Source organism: Anguilla anguilla, chromosome 10, assembly GCF_013347855.1.
Source record: "Anguilla anguilla isolate fAngAng1 chromosome 10, fAngAng1.pri, whole genome shotgun sequence".
NCBI classification, from domain to species: domain Eukaryota; kingdom Metazoa; phylum Chordata; class Actinopteri; order Anguilliformes; family Anguillidae; genus Anguilla; species Anguilla anguilla.
The window spans coordinates 36,639,571-36,665,177 of NC_049210.1; the positions used below are offsets into that span (position 1 = coordinate 36,639,571).

The following is a 25,607-nucleotide window of genomic DNA, read 5'->3' on the forward strand; positions in this document are numbered from 1 at the left end:
GTTGTAAGACTTGAAACTATTTGAATCCATATAAAAATATTTCAGTATGTTTTTGCATTTTCAGGCACTGATTTGAATGCGAGTTCTGATTATTTTATACACAATGCACATCTGACTGTGAAGACTCAAATAATGGCGAATTAAAATTCTTATAACAAAAAAGATATTTACAAAAATTCTACAAAACGTGCGCCCACAAAAATAATACACACTTTACTAAGAAATAAATCATATAAAATCAGTTAGAAACGCTAACCGCTTTGACACAATAGCTCACAAATCTGATTTTGTTAAAAGGCTGAAATTATTTTTTTTTAAAATTAACTAAAAAATTGAACGAAGTGTTTGTAGAGTGTTTTGTTCAGCTTCACGAAATAAGCTGTGTTAATATGTTGGCGATGAACGTCATATCAACGTTAGCAAATAAACCGTATTGTCGATACATTTCCTAAAGGGTCAATGATAATTTGTCAGTTTTCATTAATTTCCCCTTTCAATCTATTTGAACCTGTTCCCCGATCTATAGAGGCTGGAGGCAATTCCTTAACAACCAATGAGGAGATGGCGTTGAAAACGCACCAATCAGAAGGCAAACAGTGTGCGTTCATGCTCTCCATAGAGGAGGTACTTACAACCCACTTCTTGTGAAAACCTCAGAAGACTGTGAAGTGACATCAGAAAACGGACATTAATGATAGATGAATGTTTATGTGTCAGCACTGCACTTAATGACTACAGTTGAACAAGTCCAAACAAGGAGTGCAAGAGGGATTAAATACATCCCGTTCTTCTTAAAAAACAGAGAAGCATACTGGATTTTCCCACTAGTTGGCCAGCGGTCACTGCACATAATTTGGTAAGTTTTAGGCTATCAGCGAGCGATTAATTTTGGAACAAGGTTTATTTACCTACAATAAGTAAAATGAGAAAATATATGAAGAAAAAATAGATTACAGCGCATCTCATTAGGTTTATATTATAAGGACTTTTAAAACAAGCTATCATTCAAATACTGTATTCTTCATGAATGGAATGAAAAGGGACTTCAATCACGTTCAATTTTTTTTTGAGAATTTTGAAATATTGCTCAGTATTTCAAGACTTTTAATGTAAATCCACTAACACTTGTTCTTTTTTTCGTTGTTGATCTAGGTGATCTAGGTGCCAGTAAATATTTTTCCTGCCCTGAAATCTGAATTCCAAGAAGACCTGGGGAAACATGACGGATCTGGTCGTCCCTGAGCTTGAAATAGACGTGGAGAGCCTTGAAACGGAGAGCGACGACCAGGGAGATTTCAGAACCCCGTTGTCCGGGGTAGAAGAGGATGACCCAGGAAGCAGGGACGATGACAAAGCAGGCCAGATAACCCTTGGTTCCGGAGACCAAAGAAAACTTAGCCGAACCCCGAAGTGTGCCCGCTGCAGAAACCACGGAGTTGTCTCCTGCCTGAAGGGGCACAAGCGATTCTGCAGGTGGCGAGACTGCCAGTGCGCGAATTGTCTGCTGGTGGTGGAGCGGCAGAGAGTTATGGCAGCGCAGGTGGCATTGAGAAGACAGCAAGCTACAGAGGTAAGTGTCGGGTGTTCTGTCAACCGGTCAATAAGCGCAGTGTCTTACGCATTTAAATATTCTGACAGGAAGGTTAAGGTAGTTACGTTTCCAATGATCAACTGATTAGGCAGATATATTTGGCAAGTATCCTATGTAGACATTTGATTTTAATGTGTTGCTCAAGTATTTCTGACTATTACGCATTAGAATAATACTGTAAATTAAACCGTTTTATTGCGTTAGACGCAAGTCATACATAATTACATACACGAGACTATTATCTGCTAACATTCAAAAACTTAGGCTCATGACTTATTATTTTTGATTCAACTGTAAGCAGTGGTGTGGCATTTACTATGGTGTTGTTGTTTTGGTTTACTTAGTAGGCTACATCAGCATTGCTAATTAAATGCAATATACACGCAGATAATTTAGTGATAAAAATGTAATCTATACCTAGTAAATTTGTTTTAATCAGTTGCATTCGCTTATGCTGTCAACACATTGCGGTCGACATGTCGTTACTGACGTAAACGCTCCTATTATATGTGCGCCAAACAATAATTTTGTTATTATTTTAGGATAAGAAAGGCATTTCGGGGAAGCAGATTCCAGCAGAGCGGAGAACCATCTACCAAAGGCATCTCAGACCCTCAACCATGCTGGCAAAAAGTATTCTTGAAGGTAGGCCCGAGGCAAATAGCCCCTGTACATTTTTGTTTTGTTAGAAAAAGCTTGTGTTCACAGATACCGTTTTATATTAAAAAAAAAAAGTTGTCTATCTTTTTAATCTCCCTTGCCCTATCTTTCCTGTTTCTTCTGATCTTTCCTCTTTCCTCTTCTTCTTAGCTGTGCTCGGATATCTGTTCCTTTCCCTAACAAGCGCGTCACCGCAAACGGTTCTACTTGGGACATTTTAACTGCAGTAAGCGGACATTATTATCAAGTTGAACTAGTTAGCGAAAGCTTTTTATGAGTTTGTCTCAGCATTTGGGGGAGCAGTAGAGAGTTCTGAAAAAGGCTACCAAAAGGTTCCGGTATTAGTTCTGCGGAAGACAGCGTTGTCCGTACTGATGGGAAAGATCCTTAACCCGCATCATTAGCTGAAAATTCAATGGTATAAATTGATAAAAAAGTAAGTAATATTAAGTTAAGCTGCCTAATGATAGATTTAGAACATGTATAATTTATAACATTCACTGCAAAATTAAAATAAAAGATTAAATACATTTGAATTTTCTGTCATATAATTTTCCAAGTTTAAGTTGTAATCAAAGTTACTGAAGCTTGGTAGGATCACTGCTGTATAATGTTTAATAGTGGAATAAGCTCTTAATTAAATAATAATAAAAAAGGTAACTAAGTAAATCTAGTACACAACAAAAATCCAATGGAATTTAACTCCCTTAACTGAAAGGGTCATCATTATGTTCTGTGACTCGAAAAAGTAATGAGACCAATTTGTGATTTTTTGAACTATTTCAGTTACTTTGACTTTATATGTTACCATTGATAATTCATTGTCTCTACCTAATAAATGATCCTCCTGTACATTAAATCAGTTGAAAGTGGGGAAAGTACACATATATCTAACGCTGCTTTCATTCTTCATGAAGGATACCGTCCAGTTCAGACAGACCCGTTTATGGGGGGAAACTCTTCTCTACCTCCCCCTCTGAGTGATCGGATGAGGAAGAGGAGGGCTTTCGCCGACAAGGAGCTGGAGAGCATCATGCTGGAGAGAGAGTACAAGGAGAGGGAGATGCTGGAGTCCAGTCAGGCCTCCGCGGCCTCCCTCTTCTTCCCCAACAGCATGGTCCACGCGGCCGAGTACAACTCCTACAAGACGGCGTACTCCTCCTCGCAGGTGGAGCCCCCGCCCAAGGACCACTGCAACTTCCTCCCCAACTGCTTGGACCTGTCCATGCAGTACGCGGGCGGTGGAAACGTGGAGCTCATCTCCTCCAACGTGAGCGTGGCCACCACCTACCGTCAGTACCCCGTCCCGCCCCGCTTCGTGGTCTGGCCCCGGGGGAGCAACATCGGCGACGCCCTGCTGTACCAGCAGTGCCTCCTCAACGCCACGGCGGTCCAGAACATGAAGCCGGGCGCGGTGTGGGACCCCAAAATGATGCCCGCCTCCGAGAGCCACTCGCCCGAGCAGGACGCTGCAGCGGTGGCCAAGCTGGAAGGCTCGCGGGCGGCCCTGGAGCCCGGCGACCTCCAGCGGGTCCAGGCGGAGCCGCAGCAGGGGGTGCTCTTGCAAGGCCCCCGGGAGCGGTCGGCCTTCTCCCCGCCGAAGCGGGGCTTCGGGCAGGCCTTCCCCGGCACGCCGCCCCTGCCCCTCAGTCAGGAGCACGTGCTGAGCAGGCTGAGCAAAGACAGCGCCAAGCAGGCCCTCTCCATGAAGCTCAACTCCTTCCACAGCCTCATCCAGCAGACCCTCAGCGAGAAGTCGGGGGCCGAGCCGAAGGGCCCCAGCTGCAAGGAGCTCTTCGAGGAGGCCGCGAGGAAATACAGGGAGGGAGCCGCCAAGGACCTCCACAGCTTCAAAAGCCTGGACAGATACTCAAAAGATTTTACGTCCAAGCAAGCCGCCACCAAAGTGGCATCCGGCGAGACGTTGTCTTTTTCTGTCGAGTCCATACTGAAGAGGCCCTCTCCCTCCATGACTCGCGCATCACAGTAACAAACGGAGCAGGAAGTCGGCAGATGCTCTCTCTTCTCCTCCGTTTGATTATCTGTAGAATCTTGCATCCTCAATGTTTGAATGTTAAAATGTGATTATTTTAATTGCTGTTCACAATTTTGCAGTGTATATATTTAGCTGTAAATATAAGCATGTTGTACATCAGTATCATATGAAATATATTTAAATGTATTGCTGTAAATGATGTCGCTTTAACTTGTGATTTGTTAGTACGACAATACAACTGTACTGTCAATAAACAATTTTGTATATTAAAAAAAACTACATATATATATATCTATTTTTTTTTTTTTGCATGATCAAAACATGCTGGTTAAGACATCTTTCTTATAAAAGGACAAGTGCTAATAATATCATTTAAAAGAAAATCGGTTTTGAACTGGACAAAAAACACAACAGCAAGTACATGACAGAACCAAAGCAAATGATCTAATATGTAATGGAGCCAAGTTGAACATCCCTGGTTTGTTCTTAATAACAGTCACTGTTGGTATCCCACTGGGACTTCAGGTCAATGAAAACCTTACTCTTTATCGGGCTTCTCACGAGTTTTAAATCGAGTTTTGTTAGACTCTGTACATCTTCTCTGAAAAAAAAACTAAACTGGAAGGATCTTGTCATATCTCCGTGCATTCAAGCAAATGAAATAGGAAGTTATTTCCATAAAAATGTAATTTAATTCTAAATTGAATGTCAACGTTTAGGCATTTGGGTTATAAATACAATAAACTGGACATATTTACAGTAGACTAATTGCTGAAAAAATTATCCTTTCCGAGAAATATGTCAACTAGGCTGCGCAAACGCAACCTGCTATTCCTACGGCCCTTATTGTGCTTAGAAAAACCCAGGTCTACCCATTCAATTTTCACACATGTAGCGAAAGAAAATGACCGACGCTAAGAAGATTACAAACTCCGAACCAGTATATACGACAAGATCTACATTAACAAAATTTCTAAGGCTTTGTGCGTCCGAAAGGATTTGGTCATTTTTTTATTTTCAGATGAATAAGGCCTATTCACTGGAACGGAAAGCTAAACTAACTTTCCCATATAAAACACATTCTTGAAAAAATAATAAGGAAGATAGATCAAGTGTTCATCACTTGATCTATCTGTACTTGCATTACAGATGTGATGCAATTGTCAGCGTGGAAATACGATAAGGTCATACATTGTGTATAGTATATAGCTACATTTTAAAAGTATTTCTATTGATTCAATAGAGCTACAGACTGACAGAGAAGAGTCTGAAGACACATGGTGAAAGGCAGAGCAAAACATAGGTTTCAGATTAATAAGAACAGTGATCCGTGGGCATAAAGCAAGACATGCAATCGGAAAGACGAGGTATGTAGGCTACATCCAATTTGGAATATCAAATGAATGTCTTGTGTTTGGCATGGGCGTCCTCATATTGAGGGATGGATCTGCATCTTTATCGTTCGTTGCAAATTTTCCTGGTTCAATTACAGACGGTCAAGTTATTTTAGATATGACACGTAACGCATAAAGGGAATGGACTTGTAACTGTTTAAAAGCGTCGTGGTGAACAGAATCAGATTACGAATGATGTCATGTGTCTTCGGCTGGATCTGACTGCAAATGCGAGCAGATTTTATTGAAGGGTGGATGACTCAGTTGGGAGAATATTGCGCCTTCTCGAATATTGGCTTGAAAAAAGGTGGGACATAGTTCTCTCCTCATTTTTTCCTGCGTGAGCGCGTATTAAACCCAGTTTCAAACAAAAGCGCCTTCAACACTGTTATTGAAGGCCCAAGAGGGAGGGACCAACGAGCCAAAAACCTATTATTGCACCGAACCTGTACTAGAATAGCTTGACCTGTTCCTCCTGCTTTCTTTAGCAGAAGACCACGAACCTTCCAACATCATTGTGCAATCGTGGCTTTACGAATTCAGCCGTCTCTGTAGGTTATCATAGCTTTTAACTAGACGCAACATCCCTTTCTTTGAAAAAGTGCTCTGCTGTCAAATCTTACAATAGCAATCCGCACGAAATGGATTTTGTGTCATCGGAGGTGTCGTATGTGCTTTATCTCCCTCATATTTATTTATAGAGTGTGTTGGTGGGAAGATATTGATTTGAATAAATTTCAGTGAAAATAATTGCTGCGCTGCAAACAGCTTGCGATAGAAATCTGCTGATGCTCTCAGTACAGATTCGATCTATTCCCAAAGTGTCAAATTCAGCATGTTTGCAAAGTGCTAACTTGCATATCAATCATGCTTATCTGTCTCTACTTACCTGTCTCGTATGACAATTCCACTGATTGTAATGTTTCCCACGCAGTCTTAAGGACAGGCTGGTTGCTTTTGTTGAAAGCAGAGATATTGCCTGTAATATTAGGTTAAACCAGGGGTCTCCAATCTTATCAAAGAAGGGCTGGCGTGGGTGATTGAATTTAATTAGGGACTGTACCTGGGGATTCTACCCAAGGTAGTTTCATTGGTGTAGCCTACTGCACAGTACAACATAATTATATGATTGTCGACGTTAAATGAAGTTATACACACTGAGTTGCCGTGGGTACAGATGTGATATTTGATGAATAACTGTCATTTTATAATTCCCACAGGCAAAGACAAAAACCTGCATTTATGGTTCCTTATATGGCATCATAGTCAAATTGGCAAATGAAAAACCGGTTTGGTGACTCATGTGACTCACTATTTTAAAAATTGGAAAGTGTTTTATAGGAAAATCTAGACAAAATCACCCATTTGTCAGTGGACCTGAGAGTGCATATGATATTGCAAGTTCAAAATTACAGTTTCATTTCTCTGTTTCTCAGGATAATATTTCCCACTTTGCTTATGTGTCCTAAATGCTTTACCAGACAATTCTGGTGGTGTCAAAATTTAGTTGCAACAAATTAACCCTAACCCTCTTTGAAATATCTGATATTTGAATGAGAACTATTGTTTGTGCAACAGATGCCAGAACTTCCCAAAAGAGTCGTGCATCTACCCATTATGTTATTCTAAACCAAGAGTTTTAGAAACTTTATAGCTAGCTGGTGTGTTGTCACTTTTCTTTAAACATATCTTTTTATCTTCTTCTTATTCATTGTTTTATTTCAAATATGCTGAAGTACAGAGCCAAAATAACAAGAATGACTTCCATAATTCCTTTCCATAATTCTTCGCACACACAGACACACACACAGACACGGACACACACGCACGCGCACACTCACACGCGCACACACACAGTCCCCTTCCAGGTGTTCTATCTCTATTTACTTTGCCGGTCCAGTAATTTAGCACATAGGTATATGACACGCTGCAATACATTGCACATTAAGAATCTATTAAGCTGAATTGTATGTGAACCCTGCTGCACACAAGCCTCCAACACAGCCTTATTTTGACTTAGAAAATAAATGGCACATACAGTATTTAGAATTGGGAGGCAATGGGCGTGAACAAGAGTGATAGGATCCCTATTCGTTTTACACAGGTATGCGGTCTTGTTTATCTTCCCCACCAGCAGATTCGGTGTTTAAAGAAGACGTAACGCAAATTCCTGAAAGGCAGCCGGTAATACAATAAGAAATGTGTAGGCTGTGCTCTTTTGACGAGTGCGCGGCACTTAATTACCATGTTTTCCGAGCTGACGGCTGATTGCGCTGATAAGGGCACAGGCAAATCGGCATTAAGCCGGGCCGAAATCTGGCTATGCTCTCACCGCCATTTTTTTGCCAACCACAGCTTTTTTGCACTCGTGCAAAACGCTGTCAGGACGAGTTTATATCGTCGGCACCTGTATGTTTTTTTGCGATATGTATGTCCACACAGGTGTAGGAATGGTCCAGCCAGCATGCCACATTGCCATTGTATTGCAAACATGGTAGAAGCGGCCAGATCCATTGTTTGTGTTCTTAGTAAAATTGGCAACAAGAAATGTAGAAATTTTTAATCCGTTTTCTTTTTCCAGAAAGCAATATCTCAACAAACGGTCCGGGTGTATGGGTGTGAACGAAAGCAATAAAAAGATAAATGTCAAAAAAGTGTAAATTCGTGTAAATAACAGCGATGGTAGGCCTATATGAAAATATATTCGCCATTTGTGAGTAAAGCCAATGAAAACAAAGGCTTGATTATATTCTGAGACACCATCACTCATTTTGATGAACCCTATTTTTTGACATTTATCTTTTCATTACTTGGTCAAATCATGTGGTGGTTAGAATAGTTCATTCTTTTGTTTAAATAATTAAAAGAAAAAATCATTATTTATACACCATCTACCAATCTGTAGGCTTTAATTTCAACCCTAGTTTGGCACACCTGATTCTACTAATTAGCCCGTCATGGAGATCTCTAGCTGTTGAATGAGATGTGCTTTGTTAGGGCTGGAGTAAAAATCCATAGGACGGTTGATCTCCGGGAACAGGGTTGGGCAGCCCTGCTCTATACCAATGTGTTCTTTTTGTTGTGGACTTTGTAACCAGAATTTTACTTTTTGGAGTCACGCACGTACATAAGCAAATTTTTTAGTGTTTATGCAAATTTGCATAAACACTTTGAGAGAACAGAAGTCTAGAGAGCTCTTCACAAACAAAAGTAAGTGATTAAAATTTGACCTTGTGTTGATACTCTAAAAGTGTATTTGGTTTCCTGACTGTGAGGGGAACATATATTCCTACATATAGAGTACATTTTTTCCTCATTGTATTTTGAAACAGGTTTTTTCTGACATCTTCTGCCCTTTGATACATTGGTACTATTATCAGAGAGCAAAACTATCTTCTGTTGCCACTGGTGCTTGAATTTACATTTGCTATTCCAAAGCAGCATGTAAATTCTATGTAAAAGGACAACCTGTTCCCAAAATAATGTGCCTTATTTTACTTAAAGGACATTGTACCAAACCAAACAACTGTAGTTTCAGTACCTTCGGGCTTCTATTATTTAAGGCAGGGACATCCAATCTTATTTGAAAAGGGCCAGTTTGGATACATGTTTTTGTTTTAGCCCAGTGCTACGACACCCGATTTAAGTATTTAACTAATCATGGTCTTCACTCAAGGCCTTGATAAGTACAATCAGGTGTCTTAGTGCTGGGCTAAAACAAAAATCCTAAACCGGCCCTTTTTGGATAACATTTGACACCCCTGCATTAAAGGATGGTTTGCCGAAGAAGAACAATGTAAATGAATGATTATAACCTTTTGAAAGTGTATTCGTTAAGTATCCTAATTATTCAGAACAACTGTTTCTGTATGTATTACAGCATGTAACATGGATTCAGTGGAGCTCATGTTTGTTTTATTTTTGGAGACTCCACTTGTTCAAATCATTACATGGAAACATATGCATATGTCCATTCCCCATTGTAACAGCTTGTATGATTATAGTTATTTTGTGTACAGAAAAAACTAAAACATGTTAATTTGCGCATTTACAGAAATCTAATGCCCCACTTTTGTCGCATTAAGAGTTGACAGGACTTGTCCCATTGTGACCATTTACATTAATCCACTTAGATTCCTAAATTTGCATCCCTCAGCAAAACTGTATTCAAATACCCTTTATCTCAACAGCATGTGTATATTTAGATCAATAAATATAAAGAGTCTTAGGTTTCTGCATGAGGACATTGTGAAAATAGTGTTAGTGCTCTTTGTTCTCGGCTAGAAATAGCTTTACAAAATAAGTAATTGTACCTTACTGAACCCGTGTTCAGCAGTTGTCTACGATCATGAAAATGCACTTTTGTACGTCGCTTTGGATAAAAGCGTCTGCTAAATGAATGTAATGTAATGTAATGAAAAAATCATATAACCACATTTATATAACCAAATGAGATGTCTTATTTTTTTTTTGCTTCTTTCGTTAGATATTTACCCATGTTTCATTTTTTTTATCAAAAAAAAAATAGAACCCAGGAACGCGCGTGCCATATTTACAGTGTGTGATTGAGGCTATTCGGGGTAACCCTACCTGGATTTAACAAGGCTGCTAGGATTTGGGGTCACGGCCCAGGGCTCCCTCAGGGAAGCGGTGCTAGTAAAGGAGTTATCAGCTACTGTGCTGTGGGGAATGAAAGAAAAACAGAGCCGGGTTTTTCAAAGGGCCTCTCCCTTCCACGCCGGTGGGATCTCGTCGGTGTCCGCAAACCCTGGGCTTGGGGTTAAGGGTGGGCCTGGAGAGGCTACTTGACTCTTGCCCTGCTTGCGGCTCTCTGATCCCCCCCCGTCCCCCCCCCTTCACCGCTCTCTCGTGCCTGACCTGTTGGGGGGAGAGGACGCCCTCTCTTGTGTGACCAGGCAAAACAGCGCCTTGACAGATCAGGTGAAGGCGAGAATAGGGCTTGCCTGTCAGCCACTGAGCACGAGAACCACTGCATGCCACGCGTGAGTGTGTGTGTGTGTGTGTGTGTATGTGTGTGTGTGTGCGGTGTGTGTAGGTGTGTGTGTGTGTGTGCGGTGTGTGCGGTGTGTGTGGTGTGCGGTGTGTGTGGTGTGTGTAGGTGTGTGAGTGTGTGTGTGTGTGTGTGATTGTGATTGTGTGTGAGTGTGTGCAAACTGCATCTCTTTGTAGGGGTGGAATGTAAGCATAGGTTGTGCTTTTTATGTTGGGGGCTCGTGCATTGCCGGGTGTCAGAGCAGAGTGAATTAGGAGAGTGACCCCATACACCCCATACCGAGTGATGTGTTATGGGGGAAGCTCAGTTAGTTAAGAAGACCCACCAGTGTGATTTTGTGTCATTTTGTGGGACTAAAAGTGAACTGCTCTGACATCACTGCACCATATTACAATGGTTTGATCCTGTTGAGAGGCCACCCGCTGTTGTTCCGGAAGACAGGCTCAGGACAAACAAGTCCACAAAATTTCACATTTAGCCTCTCGGGATGTTGTTGCAGGTGCAATTCCTTGATAGTCATTTAATGTTGCATTACGTCTGATCTTTAACCAAAATACACCTTAAGGACATGTCTCTGGGCAGGTATGTAGGGAGGATACTAGGTGGAAGTGGGTTTTTTAGCGCATGGAATTTAAGTGGTAAGCAGTAAGACCAGACAGTACAACACAATGGACACAACGCTTTAACCTTGGTGGAAACCAAACTTGGCCGTTGCTACTGTGACACTTTAAGCCTTGTTTAGTCAACATTGCGTGTGCTATTCTTTGTGTTTCCTCATAAACAAAGATTGTTTCCTGTACAATGTCATGTGAAGAAACTGGTTTATACTTCTTATCTTCTCAGGTTTCCCTGGAGTGTCATATTTATGGTTGGGGACATCAGGAACAAGTGTGTGTTTGAGGAACTTTGTGTTCTGTCGATGGTCCGCACACCTGCGGGCTGTCTCCCGCCATGTTGAATGCACGTGGGAGTGCCAGTGTTTAAGCGTAGCTGCTGTCAGGATGTGACGCTGTCATGTGCAAAATTTCCAGCCCGTATTTTTAATGCCCTTGGATTCATATTTACTGTGTCATAGTTAGCTAAATGGCAACCGTCAACATGTTCATGTAGGTACACGTGCGGTGGATGCCAAAATAGGCTCTGCTGTCTGTTACTTTTGAAATGATACACTAATTGTGATGTTGTAGCCTGGATTGAATCTATGTCACTTATTATTTTTTACTCATAAACAAAAGCAAAAATTGTTTTATTTTACCTTCAAAATCACAACTTGGCACCTTTTTGGTAACTCAGATTCATCAAAGACATTGTATTTGCACTGGAAATGGTAAAACCGATATGCACTTTGAAGTCAAACTCACAGTTAAGGACATATTTGGATTATCCAATCTGTTTGGATTGTACCAATATGGTTCACCTTAAAACCTATTTACAAAGATATGTGTACAACATATGTTCCCCATATGTCACTTTACTTTACTATACTTTATGATATTTTGTATACATTAGTCTATGATTGGCCGAAATTTACTGAAAGCTCTTCCCTTCGGTAATGATTGGATAAATAAAGACGCATAGTGGCATACGATAAAGTGATCCTTATTAAGCTGTTTCCATCGCATGCAGTAATGAATCGAACGGCTTTTAGGACCCTTCCAAGCTCAAGCAGATGTATAAAATATCTTAATGCCCTCTGGGGTTTCTGTATCTTTTGAGGTGTATCATTCACCAATAAATATCTTGATTTGTGCACTGTGTCGAATTCATCTTCTGAAAGCTGCAGTATGAAGAAAAAGGCTTAGGTGCGATGACCTGTCAGTTCACATGTGATAAGATTTAATGTGTTAAGACCTGCCTTGGAAGGAAGGGGAAAAAAAATAAAACACACCACTAAACTAATCCATACCATAACTGACAGTGAGGAAGAGAGAATTTGGACTTTTGTTGCTCTCGGTCTCCAGGTGGTTTTCTTGCTTGGGTGGGTTGTTTCTCATGGTGAGTTTCTCTCTCCCATCGCAGGGCTACCTGAGACTGGGTCGACCATAGCATAGATAACATTATCAGAACCAAGACGGCCTCCTTTATTGGGCTCTCCCAGGCTGTGGGCACGGTTCAAGTAACTTTATGCTTATGTCTCTGTAAACTGGACAATGAGAGAAACAGAAACAGGACTACTAGCAATGCATTCCTGTCTTCTTTATACGTACCTCTTAGAACCCCTATGGGCTCTATTGAATTTATCCATAAGGCAATTTTTCTTAATTTTAAGCAAGGCTTTAATGCCACTGTTAATTTTGTTTTTTGTAAATGGTCCTTAAAAAATTTCTCAATTTCAGTGATGACAAAATCCATAATTCTGTGTGAAAAGAAACTGAAAATATGTAACAAGTACTGTATGTCATGTAAATCACTACCCAGCCCTTTAAAGACCTGGTGTTTTGGACTGTTTTTTTTTTTCTTCAACATTCTAAATTAGTGTTCTAGAACTCCATTGCCTTCAGTTATGAGCAGTTATTTTTACACCAGTATTAGAATGTTCAGTTTAGAGGATTCTAATCAAGTATTTGTGATCTTACACCTTAAAGGGTTAATATAAGGCAGAGGCTTGCATCTTATCGGTATAAGTGGTTACATGTCTCATTTCAGGGAGTGGTGCCATGCAGGACAAAATGTGCCGTGTCATGGCTTTGATGACCGACATCTCCCTTTGTGTCTCATGCAAACACGACTGTAGTCAGATCACAGACGTTGCTGATTTTTGAGATGCAATGGCTTTGCCCTGTATTTTTTGTACATATACATTTGTTCATACAGCAGTTTAGTATCTGAATATTAGCTTTCTAATAACAATGGGTGTTTGGACTGTATGGAATTTGTTTGGTATTATATGCCCTTTAGACGTTATTTTCACTCAATATACATTTGCAGCCCCTATGGAAGTTTCTGTTTGGTGCTCATCAAGCTGTTTTACCCGTTTATGGACATTCCTTGAAGTAGCCCACATGTACGTAAGCTTAATTATTTTCTTACCCATGACAACCAGTTGAGTAATTGCAGCATGCAGAATTTAGTGATTAAACATTTTATTTGTTCTTATTATATAGTAATGCAATGCAACAGTGTAGATTCTGAGATGGCAGAATTTTTTGATCATTGTGACTCCTCTGCCTGATTTACACCGATGTGTTCATTTGCATAGTATTATTTCTGTAGCATACTTGGACATATCTCAAGGCATATAAGACTGCCTAAACAGTGAAACATTGCTTTAATGTAGAGTGATTCCTTAAGTTTTGGTTAGTAAAAGAACAAGTGAATTGTACTTTTCTGTCAGTGGTGACTTTCAGTTGGGCACATAGTGACTTAAGCTGCAGCGTGGTGCTCATTAAAGAAAATTCTCACCTGCAGAACAGTGCTTGGCACGTGACTACCAGTTTCATCAAAGGCCTTTCTGGAATACTTTGTTGCAACTGCCCCCTCCCCCGCCCCACCACCCGTTCTTTTGAGAAGGAGAAATGATATCATCTCCCAACACCTCCCCCCCCTCCCCACCCCACCCCCCTCAATTGAACTGTGGGTATGCCGTGCCACAGATAAAATATATTCATATAAATTCAGATTAAAAACGAGAAACATAAATAAACTTGTAACTTTGCCGTGACACGAGAAAATGGAAGAGGTGCGCGTTTATCTTAAAACTCCAAAATATATATTTGTTCAGTCAAGTACCTCGTAAAATATGTGCTCCACAGAAATCTATCAAGAGACCCTTTGAAAAGCAGCAGGGGGTCCAACATGTGCGAGTCAGCTGTTTGGGTCAGACCAGCGCAGGACTTCATTTAGGGCCAAAGCCGCAGATTACTGTAATGGAGCGAAAGATTTATGTTCCACGCTCGATATATGAACCCCAGGGGTAGCTCTTCTAAAGGGTGATTATTGCCCTGACACAAGGGAATATTTTATATTAAACACTTAAAGTTATATGTTTATGGTAATAATCACCCCCGTGCTTTTCATGTTGAACAGCTTAACAAACCCAAGGAAACATGGCTAACCCTTAGCTGAACCCTCCTTGGCAGTTAAATACAATATTTTCATACAGTGTTACTTTCCAGACATGTGTTTACTCCTCTGGAACAATATGTTGTCCCTTACATCATCAATGAGAGTCTTGTGGAATGGGAACTCAATTGCAGGCAATAAACGCCTCTACTGGGGGCTGAAACCAGAGCTATGCCTCACGGAGGTTTGACTCTTAATCTTTGCTAGTCAAAGCCAATGAGTGTCTGGAGGAGGCTGCGCTAGGCGCTAACACACACAGGGGGTTCACCTTGCAGTCCTTTGAGGAGTAAGAAATAATACGATGGAAGCCATTTTGGAATAAAAAATGTGGGAAAACCAAAACCAAAAAACAAAATGTTCTTACACCAGGCATGCTCTGTTGTTTGGAAAAAATGTTTGTTGCTCTATCTGTTTTTATTGAGAAAGAGAATTTTCCAGCTTACTTCAGGCATTTCTGCTGTGTATGCACATTTCCTGTGATTTAACGTGGGCTTTCCAGAACCTTCTGATGCTGCTTACACGTAGAGGTTAATGGTGCCTCCTCAGGGTTTTACAATCAGCCTGACATTTACGTCATTATTCTTGTGAATCCAAAATACACCTGACTCTGCAGGCAGTCAGAAGGGAGTAAACCATGTAATTCCAGTGTAGTATTTTGGGGAAAATGGGATCATTTCCTCCTCAAATGATGGCTGAACATAAAACATCATTATTTATGCCTGTTGATATCCAGATACCATGAAACAGTAGTCTTGAACTTGTAGGATTTCTTGGTTCAGCTGTGTAGTTTTTTTCAGATAAGTTGGCTTTAATTTCATCATTAGGAAATGAGAAGTTCCCTTTCAATACAGAGCAAAGTAAAGTAAAGTAAAATAAGAGCACGTTTTCTGGTGGTGATTGGTCAGCAGTGAAGAATCTGTTTGTGTTTATTGGTCCTGTCGCGCCACCTGTCCGACGGCCAATGACGATGCAATGCCCTGTTGACCGGACCTGTGATGGAAAAGCCAGACAACATGTGTGCTTTTTACAGTGCGCAGGTCTCACTCGTTTTATCTGTGGAAAATAACCGCCCTGTTTCCTGAACACACGTTTGTGTTTTGGGAGGAGAGGGAACAGGAAAGGCCTATATAGGGGTGTACCGTGACACGTGTAAGCAGATATTGGCACTTTTGAAGTTTTTAAAAGCTTCTGCCTGAAAGATTTAGTATAAAAAAGGGTAGAATTGTATATGACACCCTTGGAGGACCACTTATAAATTGGAATCAACTTTTCAAAGGAAATAGTAAAACTTTTCCTTCGCCTCCCAGTGCCATACCAAAGGCCTCGTTCAGAGCCGGATATCAAAATTCTTTTCCCATTACTGCTAAGTATCCCCTTCCATGCCTGTACCTTTGGTAACAGGGTTTTCAGGCTGAGGTTTTTCCTTAACCATCCAATTTGTCAATTTTTATGTCAAATTGGAATATTTGCGGTATTGTTTGAAGGAAGGGAGACCACAGAGGATGACAGGGCGAGTAACTTCTATTAAATGGACTCACTGATGGGAAAAGCAAACAGCTCATAATGACCTGTATTCCTTTTAAAATGGCACCATATGTGTCCAGGGATGGTTAGCTGTTCTAGCCCGTCATGCATTGCTGCAATTGCTTGTAACAAACTTGACCCCATTAAACTTTTGGTGACGCAAGAGGTGGTGATGAACAATGACTCATATTTACTCGAGGATTGACCGGGGAAAAAATATTCTTAAAGCAATTCCACAGACCTGCCATTTGGATCATTAAAATACGTTGTAATGGTGGACAAGTTGTGTGTGACAAGTGTGGCAAGTTGTCCTATGCAGTCAGATTGGTTGTACTATTTAGAATTACCTTGAGTGTCAAGATGACCGTCTCACATTATTTAGGTGTATTTATCTTCTTTTTTCTATTTTTTAACCAGATTTTTCTGTTTGGCAAATGCATGCTGCATTTCTCCACAGCACTAAGCTCAAACAAATTTCAGGGCCCTGTGAATCATTATGGCCTGGGTTCAGAGCAGCATACATCACACAGCATAAAGCCAGCTCTGCTCAGAGCTCTGGCCTTATCAAAATTGAAGTTCTCCGCATCTGTAATAAGTATCAAACTCTGTGGTCTCTTCCTCCTCGCCCGCTCCCTGGAGGACTGGAATATTTATGGCCTGTCCCATCACGGTCTCCCCATTCTTCTGAACGAACTTTAACACCAGCAGCTGGGGCACAGAGCATCGGGATGGTGGGGGGGGGAGTGTTCAGGGGAAGGGCCCTCTACTCCAGGACTCCACCCTGAGCTCTGGCACACATACTTTCCAGGGGACACCCCGATGAGCCCAGCAAGGGGCCTGACAGTCAAATCGTCCGCGAAAGCCATCGCAACGGGCCTTTCACAACCTTGGAGGGGGTAATTGCAAACAGACCTTCCCGCTCTATTTCTTTCTTTTTTTGTTCCACTCTTTTTCTTTGCCAATGGCATGTGACCCTGCTCGGGCGTCCCCCTGAATTGGCTGGGGCTGTCAGTCAAAGCTACGTAATGTCGGGGAGAGAGGAGATGGGGATGCTTGAGTGGCTGAAGATGAATTAAATCTTTTTGGGATGTTTTTTATCCTTGCTGGGTGTTGTGTTACCTTCTCTCTCTTTCTCTCCCTCCCTCTCTCCCTCCCTCTCTCTCTCTCTCTGTGCATATATATACTATATATATATATATACAGTGCTATATATGCAAATATATATAAAGCGCTATATATAAATATATATATATATATATAAAGAGAGAGAGAGAGATAGAGAGAAAGAAATAAAAAAGTAATGCAGCACCCTGCTTGAATAAAAACATCCCAAAAAGATTAAATTCATCTTCAGTCAATCAAGCATCCCCATATCCATGTATATATGGAGAGAGAGAGAGAGAAAGAGAGAGAGAGTGATTGAGTGTGTGTGTTTTACTTTATGCTGTGGCCAAATGGATAAATAAAAAATATGAAAAACTGTAGGATTACCAGCTGAGTTCAGCAATCACACGCTCGGCCGACAGTGATCCCACGGCACTTTTTTTCCCATGCCTGAGACTTCCAGGCCCTTAAGCTCGATGCTTTATACCTCCCAAACACGCTGCCATATAGCCTTACAACTTCTGAAGCGCGCAGCTCCGTGTGCGCCAAAGGAGTTAAGCCATAAGAGACCAATAGTGGAGGAGAACGAAAGACCAAAGATTTCTTTGCCAATGCAGGCCTCAACGCGCCCATTTGATAAACCGCAGAGGAGCCGTTTCATGACTGCTCAATTGTTTTCCTCCATAGTTTATATCTTTCACCCTCATGTCTAATGTCACGGACTATCCTGCGCTCTAGACCCCAGATTTTTTATTTGTTTATTTATTTATTTTTTTCGCGAGAGTGTTGTGATATCTCTTTCGAGTCCGTGTTCGCTGCGCTGAGGTCCGTTTGCTGGCAGGAATGTGTGGGGATCAGCGCTGCTTGCTCTGACTATTCAGTGGAGAGGAAGGCCACGTAAAGTGAAAGGAAACCTCATCACAATTTCTTCCCCAAAAACCTTCCCAAAGTAAACTTCAAAAGTCAGCGTCGATGAATGGCGCTACAGTTCGTTGAACACTGACATGCTTGTATGTAAATGTACAGTGGTTTTCACCGACTGTGAATTTGCTCAGTTCTAAAATGGATATTCCTTCACGAATGAAGGCAAGGATGTAGACGTTAGGCACCATTTTCTGCTTTAGAGTTTAAAAAATGTAATTTTCAAACATACAGAGCAAAATGTAGGCATGAAACTATTACTCAGATACTTCACATACCTGTAGCACAGGGGTTCCACAATTCTGTTCTTGGAGGACTTCCCTTAAGATTGTTTTACAAATTTGTTTGGGTAGCAACAATCTCAGAATGTGGAACAGTAATTATGTTGGTTACAACAGTAGATATCTGAAGTGCAAGTGACTCTCAGGTGATGGGAAATCTAGTGGACTGGGACCTCTAGGTCTAGGATTTGACACACCGTTGGCCCTTGGTAAAAGCTAACGCAATATACTAAAAAAGAAAATCAACAACCTTTGCATTGTTCCTACTGTCAGTTTAAAAAAGAGAGTTTTTTCCCCACCAAAGCCAACAGGAGTGACCCCTTGTGATCATGCACCATCATAAGCACACCTATGGAAAGCGTACTGTAAAATCTGAATGTGAACTGCAGCTCTGGGTCCCAGGGGCATCTGAGCCAACAGGAGCATTGAGGTACCTGAGGGACACAGGAGGTGTGAAGAGGGACATTGATCCGGCGCGTCGACGCTGGGTTTTCTCCGTCATCCTGCCCTTTGGAAAGGGGAGACCGGCCATCCTGTTCACATGGCGACCGGTGTTGTTTTAATAGCACCGGGCCCAACTGGTCGCTCCACCGAAAGCCATTGCTGTCCGTTGCCTTTTCCGCAGCTGTCATTTGAGTCACGACATGTAACTCCTCAGTTTATTTGTCCTTTTGGTGTGCCCCCCCCTCCAAACCCACCCCCAAGGGGCAGAAGTTGTTAAACTGCCGAAATCCCTGTTGGGGAGGGGAGAGGCCCTCCTCTCTCGGTCAGTGGCCTTCCTGGGATGTGTTACATTACGGGTCTCGGGACCGTCCGTGGAGAAGGATGCCCCACTGGTAATGCACGCCATGGCGACCGGCCTTCAAGCTGTGTCCACATGCTACTGTGTACACAACAAGTCCGGCCTGCACTCCCTGTCCCCAGTTACAGTACTCAGGGCCTTAGGCTGGCTGAAGACGCAAATCACTGTACGTCACCCTCACTGGGAAACAAGCAACGTTGGAGTTGGAGAGAAGGGTGCTACTCGTATGCCACAGAGACTTACCTTTCCATGAGCATGACTCCCATAAACACAAGGTGTAAATCTACTCTTATGTGCATAACCTTTAATAAACACATTCTGCCTCTATGAAATGTTATACTCTGGGGATTTTACCAATGTCAGAGGGGAAAATTTGCCCTTTGAGGCGGGGAGGGAGGGGCAATGCGGTTTGGCTCAAAACCGGGAGCTCAGCGGAGTCAATGCCGTTATTTCAAACAAACCTGGTGAGGATGACGCTGCTGTTTCCGTCCAGGGATTATGACAACGGAGGAATGCTCTGGAAGCTATAAAAACAGGGGGGAATCTGGAATCTAGATTGGAATATACAAAAGCGAACATTAATCTCTGCTGGAGGTTTTCTTTTGTTTCTGGAAGTCTTGATTTTTTTTTCTGTGCGAGACAGTTATGATTTCTGTCTGTCCAGCCCTGGATACAACGTGTGTTCTCCCTACCCCTTGGCCTTTTCTGATAACTTGAGGGGAAAAATCTGTATAGTACGTAGGGTGATGTGATCTACTGAACCGATCTTGTTCTTGGATACACTAGCCTCTATGGCTTGGAATAAATCAGTAGAAAGGCTTATCCTTTTTTCTTTTCATTTTTCAATCCCACATGTGCTCAATATATCACTTAAAGTGTATCACCTTATCCCTTTGTTTATCATCTCCTAGGATAACCATGTGGAATCCTCATCTTCTCCCCCCTCCCCTCCTGTCTATAGTATTTCCAAAGGTATTTTACAAGCTCCCAGTTAGGGAGCCTTAATGCTTAGCAGCAGCTGAGCTAGTAGCACACATGATATCTTAAATGTAACAATCAAAGAGGCATGCAAGATTTCGGTATTTCCGCTGGCTTACAGATGTGCCGAGAGACCCGGGCCAAAAGCCATAATGTCAGATTCGGACAAAAAAAACTTCAAACAAACTAACATCTTATTGCCATGTGTCTGCGCATCGGAGACAAACATTCAAAAAACGGGTGGTTGCAAGACATCTCCTGTTTGTTTCCTTGCAAATCAACTCAGGGTCATTGCCCGTAACTGACAAATGCACTTTAGGGGGGAGAGACAGAAACAGGATGACAAGCATATGTATCGCATCATGTAAAATCTTTCTATTGTCTTTTTTTTTTTTTTAAACCAAGCACATGCTTTGAATTACTTTGAGTAATTTACGCAATCGCCTCTTTTCATCCTACTTTTTAATTGCACTTTACATAGATGCCTGACACTTAAAATGAGGCTGAATTATGAATGGATACAGTTATATTTAAATTTACAATTTTGTTGGTTCATGTATGTATTATGAAAGATTACTAGCATGTGGACAGTATCACATGTGTCAGTCAAATGAAACATACAGGGAACCAATATAAAAGATGGACTACATCACGTGTGTCCGTCTGATGAAACGTACAGAATCAGGTGTGTCAGACCGTCAGTCATGATGAGCTCATGAAACGGGGGCGGTGTTGTTGCCGTGCAGACCGGTGGAGGTTCAGGTGTCTGTGTGAGACACAACCTCTAGCCCCGAGGCGGTTATATCTGCCAGCGATGGCTGGCTGACTGACTCACCGACGGCAGAGAGCGAGGAACACGTCCCACAATTCCACTCTCTGTAGCGTGAAGATACCGCCGCAACCCCAGAAACCCTCCACAGAACAAATGCGTACAATTGCAAAGCATACAGTATTCCTGTAAACAGTTACCAACTGGATGAAAACATGAAGCATTGCTATCTTTTGTTTGTGTTAAAAAAAATGCACTAAAAACGTGGGCTTTGATGGGTCAAGTTTTGATTCAGTATACTGTGTAAAGCAGGGTGTAGGTTGGAATGAATTATATTTTCTACCAGTCAAGCATTATGAGAACATATAAGGGAGAGAGGGCCGGATTCCTGCTGGTTGTCAGCACCTTGGCGGAAAGGAGAACTCAAGCTGCATTACGCTCACGGGGCATGTACGCAAAGCCCTGTGGATGAGTCAAGGTCAGCTGGCTCGCCCGACTACGAAGTGATAATGGCACCATGCGAAAGGGGGAATTAAATTTTATGTTTCGCGTACAAGTGCTTTCCCAGTCCGGCGTGGGCTTGTGTTACGGAAAGCCACGCAGAAATACTTATCGGATTTCTCACCCCAGCGAAAAACCCCTGTCCGGGATCCAGCTTATTGGTTTGGTTGAATAGAGTTTAACAGCCAGAGTCAGCACTGCGCAGTTATGGATCATTCCGGAGATGAAGCGTGTTTGAGAAGTGAGGTTTACTTCGCCCCAGACACTACAGCGGGACGTGCAGACCATTTAAAGGGCATCCAGGGCTTTTTAAAGGAAGTCATCGATGCTCAATCTTACGGTCTCACCACTCGACGTGAAGCTTGAAATGAAATCTCAATTTTCTAGACAAAAAAGAGACACAGAGCTAGCAAGCATTTGAAAATCAGCCTCGGGAAAAGTATTTGGTTGGACGTGCCGTGAAAATACAAAATCCTTACCAGGCATTTTGTAAAAGATTGGTCTAGTATGTCTAGCCAAACAAGTTAGTTGTGCACTTTTTTTGAAGAAATATGCTCTAGGAGACAATAAATAAAAGTGATGACACACGCCAGTAGACGCCATGTTACTGGAAATAGAACAGTGGTTTTTTTCCTGGGATTTTCCGTGCATTAGTTACTTTCCTTCTACGCTCGAGGTCAAGCTCTGCTGGAGGGGGGTGGAAAAAGGTTGTTTTGTTTGCACATCAAACAGCATGTGTCACATTCACCCAAAACCTTCATCCCCGCACAGCTGCATAACAATGGCATTGGACGCGAATAAGAACATTTATGCAACCGAAAAGCATTCATCACCCCTTGCTACAAAAAAAACCCAGTACATTTGCAATTGGGCTTGTCCACATGTGTACTGTGAGTCTGAGTCGTAGGCCTAATGTGGAGGTTGAATGTGCAGTGTTTTTGCTCAACAAATACCCCAATTCCTTCCCGTATGTATTGTATATAGACAGAGACGAAAGGATTAATCATAGCTTGCCTTGTGCTTTGAGGTCCTGGAAACACGCTTGATCTGGAAATACCCCAGCTTCACTACAGGGTTTTGTTAATTGCAACAGCCTTCACCTCAAGAATATGCTGCATGAAATTTTTTCTATCTGTCTATTTCTACTCACATTCATTTTTAAATTCACTGAAATAAGTTTTGACATTTCCCCAGCCTCCATGGGAGCTTTATGTATACACTGCACATGTACTGAAGCTGAAACAATCACTCCCACGTTGCTATATTACCCTTGTGAACTGGGCAACACACACAAGCTAATAGAGTAGCCAGTTCTGGATTAAGTATGTCCACCTACGACAGTTAGATCCAATAGCAACGTGGCTTCATCACACATTATATAGCTGTAGTTTCTGTGGCAACAAAATAAGTCTGCCGAATTCAGCAGAAATAAAAGGGTAGCTCTTGTTCTTGCACAGAATGAAAAAAATGCCCATTCACAGCCATTTGATAGATGTCCCGCTTTCTAGTAGCAAAAAGATTTGTTGAAAGACAGCTCACTTACTGGCATGAGAAGGTGTAGCCTATGCAAGGCTGGAATAATGTGTCATAATACGTACTACTAAAGCAAGATTTAATACAAAGAGTTCCCATTACAGAGAGTGGCACTAGCATTGATTTATGCAGAGATTTTGTAATAAAGGTGTTTGAAGTGTGTGCCAAGATTGGAAACACCTTGATGCTCGATACTTCTGGAATGTTCTTTCCCTTCTTGTGTTCTTCAGTTAATCTAGAACAGTGCTCATCCACTACTTTGTTTTTCAATAATAATAAAGAAAATATAGCGAGGAAAAACTTTATCACGGAGTACTGCATGTTTGCCCAAGTTCACACTGGAACTAATCTACCTTCATCTGAAGCGGCTGTAGATCTTCAGAGCTGTTGGGAGAATGGAGAGAGAGAGAGAGTAAAGGAGATAGCAGATAGAGAGAGAGAGAGAATAAGAAGTTAGATTTAGAGAGGAGGAGAATGAGGTGGAGAGAGGGAGCAGTTCCAGTTGTCAGGGAGACACTCCACCTTCCCCCCATGTTTAACCTCCCTGAGCCACATGAAAGGGTCCGATCACATAAACAGATAGCTCTGGATCAGTGGGAGATGGAGATGGATAGCTATCCATGGTTATTACTACAGCAGAGATAGCTTGGCAAAATACAACCCACTCTTATCTAATACGCAGAAAACATTTTTTTGGCAAATAAAAAAAGCCTGGAGTCTTTGTCTGGAGCTGAAAACTGTTAAAAACGGTCACCTTGAGTTTTTTCATCATCAACTTGGTGCTCCTATCTATTGCACATGTCATTTTCTAGAAAGCAAATTTGGATCTGTGTGTTTACAAGATAATGTCTAATAATCAGCTCTTTTTCGACTCCATTTTTTCGGTTGCTCCACTTGAGGCAGGGAAATGGTGGTGAAGAATTTGCGAAGCCTAAGTTCTAATTTAGAAAAAAACCGAGAACAGACACAGAGATGTTAGAGTGTTACAAAACGTCTCCGGTTCACTGGCTCTGGCCAGGCTGATTAGACACATGTTGAAATGGTTGCCGTTGATTCCCATATCCTCTCGGAGTCATATCAAAGAAAGTCTGACAGCGTTCACAGAACATAATACTTTAAAGGAAGAAATAAAACAACACAGCTGGGAAGAATGTGAGGACCCTTTTTTTGGAAGGAATGTTTTCCGCAGGTCAGCTCCAAACGAATCGTGCTTTTATTGAGTGGTTCCAGCGCTAGCGCATCCTAATTTTAATAATTTATGTGAGGAAGTGACAGATAACTCTTTGGAGGCTGCGCTGTACACAAGCGCAGAGAGAAGAGCGTTTGATATACATTTAGAAATGGGTTCAAAGGACTACTGGACACATCCTGTGCTGAGTCGCATGGCAAGCAAATGTTACCATTTGCTTTTGCTTCTGAGGTGAATCTGCAGGCTTGAGTCAATTATAACAACAAATTGCGCATAGATAATGATAACCATCCCTTGTCCTCTACTTCACCCACCATTGCTGCATTTGTGCCTCCTCTCTTAAAAAACGGTTCTCAAACAATAAAAAATGATCAAAATAGCATGTGGTAGGTTCTGGAAATTTGATTGTGGTGTGAAAATATTTTGTCTTTTTTATTTTTCAAATAAATTTGCTAGCAGCAGATTTACAGGTTTGCTTGTGTCATGACTTACACCAGGCAGAACTGATTAAAAACAGCCCTTGAGCAGGAGTACATGCAATACAATACACGTTTTTTTACTCTCTTCAATACTGTCATGATTGTAAAAACACACAAGAAATTAACATCATCACACATTAAGTGCATAACAAAAAATCCAGTGCCTCAATGTGATTTCCCTGTATAAATAAAGGTAAAAAAAAAACATGTATGTCACATTCATCCTTATCACTTTATTTCCAAGACTAGGCAATATATTGTGCAGTGCTTTGTCTAGTATAACCTTGTGTGTTAAATATAGCCAATCGATATTTTTTTTTAATGGCCGTTAACATTCTGATGGCCATTCATTTCTGTTAAAGTGCGTCTTGGTGTTATAAAATGGATGACATAATCCTTTGCAATCCGGAGTTTTAGGGCTGTGTGGTGTTAGGGCAAGGCTTTGCGGCCTAGCAGAGTCTCAGGAGCCATCGGTCCTAAATTTTCCCATTTACAGTTGGGTGTGGCTAGGACTGGCAATTTCAGCTAATAAGAGTGGGAGAGTCGGTCGGGCGGGGCGTGGGCCTTCATTCACGGCAGGGAAGATGGCGCCCGGCGAGAGGAACGCCGTGCCACCGGAGGGTGACACTCGCGCTGTCCCACGACGCGTGACGATTGGACGATGATGTGTAGGCGGAATTTGTCACCGCTTGTCAGAGCCCCTGACGGTAAGTGAGAGGAAGGCCTCATCCATTTCCGATCGGAGGCTTAGCCCAAACCTGTCGGCGTCCTCGCCCTCTCTTAAGTGCTGTGGCATAACTCACATCTAG

The 25,607-nt window shown here is 41.8% G+C and overlaps 1 protein-coding gene and 1 long non-coding RNA gene across 3 annotated transcripts; both read left to right on the plus strand.

The window, feature by feature from the left end:
• Window positions 1–539: 539 nt before the first annotated feature.
• On the plus strand, window positions 540–4,489 carry dmrt2a (doublesex and mab-3 related transcription factor 2a). Of its 2 annotated transcripts, none has more exons than XM_035436179.1 (4): window positions 540–856; window positions 1,153–1,570; window positions 2,134–2,236; window positions 3,169–4,489. In XM_035436179.1, exons 2-4 carry the CDS (start codon window positions 1,220–1,222, stop codon window positions 4,239–4,241), a joined length of 1,527 nt encoding a protein of 508 aa, XP_035292070.1. In that variant the 5' UTR covers window positions 540–856; window positions 1,153–1,219; the 3' UTR covers window positions 4,242–4,489. The 2 variants fall into 2 exon arrangements, with proteins under 2 accessions (XP_035292070.1, XP_035292068.1); XM_035436177.1 differs by having other exon boundaries at window positions 1,162–1,570.
• A 4,123-nt stretch (window positions 4,490–8,612) lies between these two features.
• LOC118206908 lies at window positions 8,613–11,958 on the plus strand. The gene is made up of 2 exons (XR_004761273.1): window positions 8,613–8,851; window positions 11,499–11,958. It is a non-coding gene; the product is annotated as an uncharacterized LOC118206908 (long non-coding RNA).
• The last annotated feature ends 13,649 nt before the right edge of the window (window positions 11,959–25,607 follow it).

What these genes read in the sequence shown, in the direction of transcription:
- dmrt2a (XM_035436179.1), top strand. Translation starts at nt 1,220, where the DNA reads ATGACGGATCTGGTCGTCCCTGAGCTTGAAATAGACGTGGAGAGCCTT. An exon ending in GAAGACAGCAAGCTACAGAG is followed by an intron (nt 1,571 to 2,133) that starts GTAAGTGTCGGG and finishes TTATTATTTTAG; the next exon opens with GATAAGAAAGGCATTTCGGG. An exon ending in GGCAAAAAGTATTCTTGAAG is followed by an intron (nt 2,237 to 3,168) that starts GTAGGCCCGAGG and finishes TTCTTCATGAAG; the next exon opens with GATACCGTCCAGTTCAGACA.